The sequence below is a fragment of the Echinops telfairi genome, unplaced genomic scaffold (assembly GCF_000313985.2).
Source record: "Echinops telfairi isolate 266 unplaced genomic scaffold, ASM31398v2 ScPeMD7_7465;HRSCAF=8503, whole genome shotgun sequence".
NCBI lineage: Eukaryota > Metazoa > Chordata > Mammalia > Afrosoricida > Tenrecidae > Echinops > Echinops telfairi.
Window position 1 is genome coordinate 6,864,047 of NW_022111365.1, and position 9,901 is coordinate 6,873,947.

At 38.3% G+C, this 9,901-nt stretch overlaps 1 protein-coding gene across 1 annotated transcript in view; it reads right to left on the reverse strand.

Annotated features, from left to right (window-relative positions):
• Positions 1–9,901, reverse strand: part of CCDC15 (coiled-coil domain containing 15) — a 109,878-nt gene that overhangs the window by 69,446 nt on the left and 30,531 nt on the right. Inside the window, 3 exon segments of the mRNA XM_045283651.1 lie at positions 2,684–3,154; positions 3,365–3,487; positions 9,287–9,409. Of these exon segments, the coding sequence (XP_045139586.1) occupies positions 2,684–3,154; positions 3,365–3,487; positions 9,287–9,409 (717 nt within the window).

The following is a 9,901-nucleotide window of genomic DNA, read 5'->3' on the forward strand; positions in this document are numbered from 1 at the left end:
TATGTGTGTGTGTGTGTGTATATATAATGATGGGATAGAGGTCTATGTATACATATTTATATGTTAGGTATTAAGATAGCAGGTGGACATTAGGCCTCAACTCAAGTGTTCCCTCAAAACAAGAACACCTTGCTCTAATAACCTGGCATTCTGAGATGCTCACCTTCCTGACAAGATGACAGAAGTCAAAATGGGTGCATAAGCAAATGTGGCAAAGAAAGCTGATGGTGCCCATATAAGGAAGACATGAGCCAGTCAGGGTGCAGTATAGCACCGATGAAACATACAACTTTCCTCTAGCTCTTTAATGCCCCCCCCCATCATGATCCCAATTCTACCTTACAAATCCAGTTAGACCAGAGCACGTACATGGATACAGATAAGAGTTGGAAACACAGGAATCCAGGACAGACAAACCCCTCTGGACCAACAATGAGAGTAGTGATACCAGGAGGGTAAGGAGAAAGTGGGGGTAGAAAGGGGGAACCAATCACAATGATCTACATATACCCCCTTCGTGGGGGAAGGACAAAAGAAAGTGGGTGAAGGGAGACACCGGTCAGTGTAAGACATGAAAAAATAATAATTTATAAATTATCAAGGGTTCAAGAGGGAGGAAGGGTGGGGGTGTGGGGGTAAAAAAAGAGGAGCCGATACCAAGGGTTCAAGTAGAAAGAAAATGTTTTGAAAATGATGATGGTAACAAATGTACAAATGTGTTTGACACAATGGATGCATGTATGTATTGTGATAAGAGCTGTATGAGTCCCCAATAGAATGATTAAAAAAAAAGAAGATATAGTGTCTGGGGTCTTAAAGGCTTAAAGTTAAACAAGCGGCCATCTGGCAGGCAAGCAACAAAGCCCACCTGTGTGATCACGAGGTGTCAACAAGATCAGGTATCAGTCATCAGAAGACCCAAAACAAACAATCATATTAATATGAATGAGGGGGGTCGGAGTAGTGACCCAAAGCCCCTATGTAGACAGTTGGATATTCCATAACAGAAGGGTCACAAGGAAAAGACAAACCAGCCAGCGTACAGTACAGTATAGCACCGAAGCAGCACAGAATATTCCTCTAGCTCTTTAGTGCTCCCTCCCCCACTATCATAACCCCAGTTCTACCTCACAAATCAGGCTAGATCGGAGCATGTACACTGGTATATTTAAAAGCTCTCAACACACGGAATCCAGGACAGATAATCCCCTCAGGAACAATAATGAGAGTAGCAATACCATGAGGGTACCATGAGGGTAGGGGGAAGGCGGGGGAGTGAGGGGGTTAGTAGAAAGGGGGAAGCCAATCACAATGATCATCTTATAACTGCCCCACCTCCATCCAGAGGGGGACGAACAACAGAAACATTGATGAAGGTAGACAGTGGACAGGCAGGTAAGATGAAAATCATAATTATAATTTACCAAGGGGTCATGAGGGTGGGGGATGGAGGAAAAAAAGAGGAGCTGATACCAAGGGCTAAAGTATAAAGAAAATATTTCGAAAATGATGATGGCAACATATGTGCAAAAGTGCTTCATACAATTAATATATGGATTTTTATAAGAGCTGTAAGAGCCCCCAATATAATGATTTACAAATTTTTTTTAAAAAGAAAGACTTCACACCTGCCCTCTACTAAAGTGCGAAGATGAAACTGTCTCCTACAGGCACCTGGCTACTCCCTGGGCAGCTACAGAATGACTATTTTTAGGAGCAGTCAGATTCTTTTGTCCCTCCCACTCAAGGAGGGACTCCTTTGGTGTCTTTAAAGCCCCATACTTACCATGGGGTGATCCCGTAGAAAGCTCAGGATATGCCAGATTAACACACTGCCCATTTTATTGTGTATATGCTAAAAGGAAGCTTACAGGTCTTATTACTATACAGCCCCATGCTGAATAAACTCCAGGCTGCTTTTCTCCCGAAGGAGATCAGACCCCTGGTGCCCTACTTCCTGTCTTTTTTGTTTTCCTTAATAGCACCAGTCTCTCCTTAAGCCACGTTTGATTTGGGGACTGGATCCCATAATCAAGTATTCAGTTCTGAGTAACAGGCTACCTAATAATACTGTAGGCGTTACTGAAAAGTGTGGAGCTAAGGGCCAAGCATAACTAAATGCCTCATGAAACAAAACAGAAAGCTACAATTCACACATTCAATTATACTACATTAAGACCAGCCACAACCCTAAAGATTATTTTCTGTTCATCCCTTTCTTCTTCCTGTTGGTCTAACTGTTGTCTAGTGGAGGGCTGGCCTTGGAGTATGGTAAAAAGATGCTCTGTATTTTGTGTGCCATTCCTTCCTCCTACTTTCAATTGTCAAAGGTAAGGGCTCTCTGAAGGGTGTTTCCTAATGAAGACGTTAACAAAGAAAAGTGAATGGTTTAGATAGAAACAGTACGCTGCTGATAACAGTCTGACTGAAGTAACACTATAGTTTTGAGAAATCAGTCAGAAAACTATTTTTCCAACTGTTTCTTTAAATCAATTGTAATATATCCCTTATAAATTTCAGTTCATGCCTTAAGTAGCTTATGTTTTGAGAATGATGAGGGAGATGAATGTACAAATGTGCTTTACACAACTGATGTATGGATTGTGATGAGTTGTAAAATCGTTTTTAAAACTATTTAAAAAAAAGTAGCTTATTTATTCTCATTCTTTTCACTTTATTTTACCTGGTCTTTGTGAAGAAAATCCTGGTCCTCGCGTTTGGGTAGAATATTCTGGTCTTCAGGCAGAATATCTTGCTCTTTGAGTAAAAAACTCTGGTCTTTGGATTGAAATTTTGGGTTTGGGGGTAGCAAATCTGAAGTTTCCTGTATAGTCCTCCCATCTTCCAATTCTGTACTCTGGGTTTCTAATGTAACCTGAGTTTCTATCTCAGCATCCTGGGCTTTGGGCTCACCAGTCTGAGTTTCCAGGTCATTGGCCTGGGTTTCTAGGTTCCCAGCTTGAACTTGCAGCTCAATAGCCTGGATATCTGGCTCAACACTCTGGACTCCTGGCAAATCATCCTGAGTTTCCAGCAGATCACTCTGAGTTTCTTGAAGATAATCCTGGGCTTCTGGCAAAATATCTTGAGGCTGTAACTGCTTTAGTTCTCGCTCTTCAATCACATCAAATACCGGATTTTTGAACTTTATTTTCTAAAAGTTAACATAAACACCAATATAGAATATCATACATAACAACTCTCTAGGCTTTCTGAGATTCATAAATATGAGATTATAGAGTTTGCCCAGTTTAACAGAACCTGTATCTCTAATCTTAAACCCATACAATAAATTGGCAATTTCTAGTCCAAATTGAAATCAGTTTACTTTCTATTGCCCTAACACCTTTTCATTCTACTTTACCTGAACTCTGATGAAAGGTTTGTCTTCGATTTTAGAAAAGAGATCCTGCTGGTCACCCCAAAGCACATTCTCTGTCCATTTCTCATCTTTCACAAAGGATAACGATTTTCCAGAGTCACATTTCTAAAATAACAAATGCACAATATATGTAAATATGTAAATGTTGATATTATAGATGGGTTTAGTATATTAGAATATAATACTATTGAGTCAGCATAGTCAAACATTGTAAAAACTAGGTATTTACATAATGAAGGATTTGTATATTGAAAACTAGAAACCATTGTTGAAAGAAATTAAAGTTCTAGATGAATGAAAGAGCTCTGATACACAATAGTTAGGCATTTGACTGCTAACTGAAAGGTTTGCATTTGCATTTTCCACCACTCAATAGGACACAAATCTCACCATCTGTTCCCGTAAATATTACAGGCCAAACATGGGAGAATATGGCCACCAGACAACAAGCACAGGAAGAGCTCCTCAGCAACTTCCAGCGAGGCTCCACTAAGAGGGACATCCTGTACTTCCTAGCAGAGAGGAAATCAACTTCAAAGCTAAGCTGACCAAAGATCTTAGTGGGAGAGCAGCAAAGCCTACTGAGAGACTCCCCTTACCAGTGATCAGCGCCAAGAGCCACTTCTGTGTGCCCTGCTCCTCCCCAGCATGGACAGCACACTTCAGAGGCAGCAAGGTATTCTCAGTAACCAAGCTACACTTTTCCCCGTTTTTTTCATCATCCTTCATTCCTACTTTCTCCTCTGGCCCCCTTTCCCCATGCAGAATACACATTCACACGGTAATGTTTCCAGAGCAGCAGATATCCCCACTCACAAGGCAGTTTTATTTTTACTTTATTTCTTCAGCTATTGTACTTTTGTTCTATTATACTTTTGTTATTTTTTTCTAGTTCTTTGCCACTTTCTTTTCTGGTGTGATCCCACCCTGCAATGCTCCCAGAGAAAATCAGACACGCTTCATTTATATTTTTACAGGAAAAATACAAATAACCCAATTGAAAAATGGGTAAGAGACTGTAATAGACATTTCTTCACAAAAGATTTACAAATGGCAATAGCAATTAAAAACATATTCAACACCGTTACTCATTAGGAAAATGCGAATTAAAAGTAAATTATATATATACAAAATTTAAAAACCTTAATTTATATTCACATCATGCATAGATGATTGTTCAAGGGCCTAAATGTAAAAACTAAAACCATAAAATGTTTAGAAGAAAATGTAATGGGAAGGGTCTAGTGTTTAATAACAGACTACCAGATTATAGGTAAAACTTATAAAAGTTTAATATTTTTGCACATCAAAGTGAATAACTACAAATTTGGGGAAAAATTTCAAGAGCCATGTCATGTAAGGGCCTAACATGCAAAATATGTAAGAAACTTTTCTATTTGAGACCAAATGATCAACATGTATCGAAAAGCAAGGATGAAAAAGCAAGAAGGGGCAGGGAAACTTGATAAATGGAAACAGAACTTTAGTAGAAATGAGAAACCTGACACATTGCAAAAATTGCAACCAATGTCATAGAACACTTTTAATTACTAAACTGGAACCTACTTTGCCCTGCAAATTTTTACCTAAAACATTTACATACACATAACTTTTACAACTTAACAGAAAGACAAACAACCCAAAGAAAAATGAGTACAGAACTTGAACAGGCCATTCACCCAAGAGGTTTATTTAAATGACCAAGAAGCATATGAAAAGAAGTTAAAGATCACTAACCATTCAAACAAACAAAAACTCACTACAGTGGAATCAATACTGACTCAGCAACCCTAGAGGTCAGAGTCGAACTACTCTGTGGGTTTCCAAGATGAACTCTTTATAGGAGTAAAATACGTCATCTTTCTCCCTCGGAGCTGATTGTTGGTTTCAAACTGTGGGCCTTGAGGTTAGCAGCCCAATACGTAACCACTATGCCACCAGTGCCCCACACGAACCATTAGGGAGCTACAAATCAAAACCACAGTGATATATTACTTTATCCCCCATTACATGGGTAATGATTTTAATGGAAGGAAGGAAAGAGCAAGTAAATGTTAGAAAAACTATAAAATGGTGGAACCACTGTGGCACTGTTTTGTGGTTCCTCAAAAGTGGAATACAGAGTTACCAGAGGACCCAGCAATCCCAATCTCAAGCATGTACCCTGAGGAAGTGACGGCAGGAACAAAACAGAGACCTGTATACCATGCTCAATCTAACACTGTCAGTAGCCAAAAGGTGCAAACACGGAAATGTCTGCTAATAGGTGAATGGATAAGCAAAATGTGATACATGCACACAATGCAATATTGAGCAGTCATAAAGAGAAATGAAGTTCTGATACATATGCCATGACGAGGATGAACCTTGATAGCATTATGATTAACCTGATAACCCTGATCACGTAACATGACAACTGAAATAAATCCATAACAAAAGGACATATACTGTATGAGATTACTTACATGAAGTAAGAAAAAGATATAAAGAAAAAGACATGAAATGCTATTAGGGTAAAAGGTAAGGAGAAACGGGAGTTTTTGAGGGGCACTTATTTTAATGATGGTGAATACTTTGGAAGGATTAACAGTAACAGCTGATACAACATACAAATTTAATATAATCAAATTGTAAATGTAGCTGTTGTTATCAGTGGATGTTTTGGTATGTCTACTTTTACCACACAAATATACAAAAAAAATGAACTCAGGTTCTTCATCTACAAGGATGGCTATGATAAAAAAGAGAGACAAGTGCTGGCAAGGATGTAGAAAAACTCTCACCCCTAAACACTGCTGATGGAAAACAGTTTGATAGTTCCTCACAATGTAGAAGATGTACCACATGACCAAGCAATTCTACTCCTAGGTATCTATATGGAGTGAAGTATATCTCCCAAAATAGGTGATGCAAATTCTACTCCCATGACTCAACAGCAGTGGGTTTCGTTTTTGTTGTTCTTGTTATATTTGTGGTTATAATCCCATCTGAACATGGGTTTTCTTTGTCATATGACAGTATTAATGTTGGCTATGCCTTAAACCAATCTTTCTTGAGATATTAAAAAGTAGATTAGGCATAGAGAAGTACAAAGAGAGATGGGGGGTAATAACTAAGGAGCTAAGAAAAAAGAACTTCCTCCAAAGCCAAAAGAGAGAAACAATTTCAAAACCCAACTCACTTCCATCGAAACACGTCTGACTCAAGGACAGAATAGAGCAGCACCTGTCGGAGTCCAGGATGGTAACTCTTTACAGAAGTAGGACCCTCCTGTTTCTCACTGAGTAGCTGGTGATTTCCATCCGCTAACCACTATGCCACCAGTGCTCCTAGACAGAAAGGAACCAAGGAAACGAGAAACTTTCTCCAGAGCCAACAGAAAGAAAAAGGCTTCCTCTAAAGCTGACGACAACCTGATTTCCCACCCAGCTTTGAGAAAATAACTTTCTGTTCAGTAAAGCCACATCTTTTATATTTGTTATACCAGCATCATAGCAGCATTGGAAAATTAAGACAGCATCTACGCAAAAGAAACAAAAACTTATGTCCACACAGAAATATATGTAACATATATTTACATATGTAAGACACGTAAATAAATATGTAAATGTTTTTATCAGCACAATTTTTCATAATAGCCAAAACGGAAACAATCCCAACTATCCAACTGATGAATACATAAATAAAACGTGATAAATCTATTCAGTGCAATGTTTCTTGGTAGTAAAAGGAATACAAGTTACAAAATGGATGAACCTTGGAAACATTATGCCAAGGGAAAGCCAATTATCAGAAAAGATTTTATATGATTCTATTTCTTTTTGTTAAAATCATTTTATTAGGAGCTCATACAACTCTTATCACAATCCATACATACATCAATTGTGTAAAGCACATTTGTACATTCATTGCCCTCATCATTCTCAAAACAAGGAGCTGATGCCAGGGGCTTAAGTGGCAAGCAAATGATTCTATTTCTATGAACTATCCAGAATAGGAAAATCATAGACAGATTTATGGTTGCTTAGGATAAGAGGTAGAGAGGGAATGAACACTATAACCCAAAACCACTACCACTGAGTCAATTACAACTTAGAGTTTCAGAAACGGTAAATGTTTACAGGAGCAAGACAGCCTCATTTTTTCTCCCTTGGAGCAGTTGGCAAGTTTGAAGCAGCAAGTTTGTGGTTAGCAGTTCCATACCTAACAACCAGTGCCACCAGGGCTCCTTATGGTAGGACTAATTAGTAGGTATGAGACTTCATTCAGGAGTGATGAAAATGTATACAAACTAGATTGTGATAATATTTTTTATTTCAATAAGCTGATGAGGCACTAGAAGCACTCGTTCATCTATGGCAGGAAATTTGGACGACGGCTACTTGGCTGACTGACTGGAAGAGATCCATTATTTGTGTCCATCCCAAAGAAGGTGAACTAACAGAATGCTCAAATTACAGAATAGTATCATTGACATCACATACAAGTAAAATATTGCTGAAGATCATCCAACAATAGTTGCAGCAGTACATTGACAGGGAACTGCCAGAAGTTCAGGCCAGATTCAGAAGAGGTTGTGGAACAAGATATATCATTGCTGATGTTAGATAAATCTTGTCAGATGGAACAAAGCAAAGAATACCAGGATGATGTTTACTTGTGTTTTATCGACTGTGTGGAGCATAACAAACTATGGATAACCTTGAGAAGAATGTGAATTCCAGAACACTTCATTGTGCTCATGAGGAACTTGTACATAGACCAAGAGGTAGTTGTTGAACAGAACAAGGGAATGTTACATGGTTTAAAATTAGGCAAAGTGTGCATCAAGGTTGTATCCTCCCACCATACGTGTTCAATCTGAATGCTGAGCAAATCATCAGAGAAGATGGATTATATGAAGAACATAGCATTAGCATTGGAGGAAGTCTTACTAACCTGAGATATGCATCTGCCACAACTTCCTTGCTAAAAATGAAGAGGATTCGAAGCACTTGCTGATGAAAATCAATGACTACAGCTTTCAGTATGGATTATAAATCAAGGTAAAACAGACCAAAATCCTCACAACTGAACCAATAGGTCCAGGATAAATGGAGAAAAGATTGAAGTTGTAAAGGGTTTTGTCTTGCTTTGATCCACAATTATTGCTCATGGAAGCAGCAGTCAAGAGATCAAGAAACACATTGCATTAAGTAAATCTGCTGCACAAGACCTGTTTAGAACATTGAAAAGCAAGGGTGTTATTACTTTGAGGACTAAAGTGTTTCTAACCCCAGCCATGGTATTTGTAATTGACTCATATATATGTGAAAGTTGTACATAGAGTAAGGAAGACCAAAGAATCAATGCATGTGAAATGTGGTGCTGGAGAAGAATATTGAAAGTGCCTTAGACTGCTGAAAAGGACAGATCAATCTGTCTTGGAAGAAGTATGGAGTGCTCCTTAGAAGCACTTTGGACGTACTTTGGACATGTTGTCAGGAGAAACTTGTCCCTGGAGAAGGACATCATGTTTGGTAAAGTTGAAGAGCAGTGAAAAAGAAGAAGCCCCTCAACAAGATGGATTGACACAGCAGCTGCAAAAATGGGCTTAGGCCTAGGAACAATTGTGAGGATGGCGCTGGGCCATGTGGTGTTTCGTTCTACTGTGCACAGGGTTGCCCTGGGTCCGAATCAGTTCACTGGCACAAAATAACCACAATGGAGGGAAACATGGTGAATATACCCAAACACATTGAAGTATATACTTCAAATGGATAGATTGATGGCATGTGAATTATATTTCAATAAAGCTATGTAAAAGTACTATACATAATCTTTACCCTAATCCTATCTTTAATTAGATGGAGAGTTCTAACAAGTCATTATTTTCCCCTCTATTCCTTAAATTTATTTCCCTACCTCATTCTGCATAGAGGAATGATCATATACCATAGTTGAAAGACCTTGAAGGGCCTTCAAAGGGATTTCTTCTTTTGCTTCTATATTTATCCTGATAGATGTTGGCTTCCTACAAAGTGCTTTCTGGGGAGAGGGGAAAAGGTACAAATATAAATACTTTGGAGAAAGCATTATCTTCATCATACTGAGTTTTTGTGAAAGTAATCTTAGGTTAACTTAGTCCAATATGGAATAAAGGAGAAAAATGAGTTCTACTTCACACATATTAACAAATAACCCACATGTCAAACACATGAAGGGAAACAAACTAGTAAGAGAATACATTAAATTTATACATGGAAACTCGTCCTTATATTCCAGCCAGCAACAATTTCAAAAGACTTGTAATTTTAGTGTCGGTGGTGTGACAGAGGGCAGCAAGTACATGATCTACTGATATTTTCAAATCTGGAGCAAAAATAGCAGGCAAATTGTTACTAAATAAAGATAAATCTAGCAAGGTAATACAGTCAGAGTTTGTGTCAGTCTGAGTACTTTAGAGAAACAAATCCACAGAAACTCATATGTCTAAGAGAGAGTTTTATATAAAGGGTAAGTGCACATCAAGAAAACATC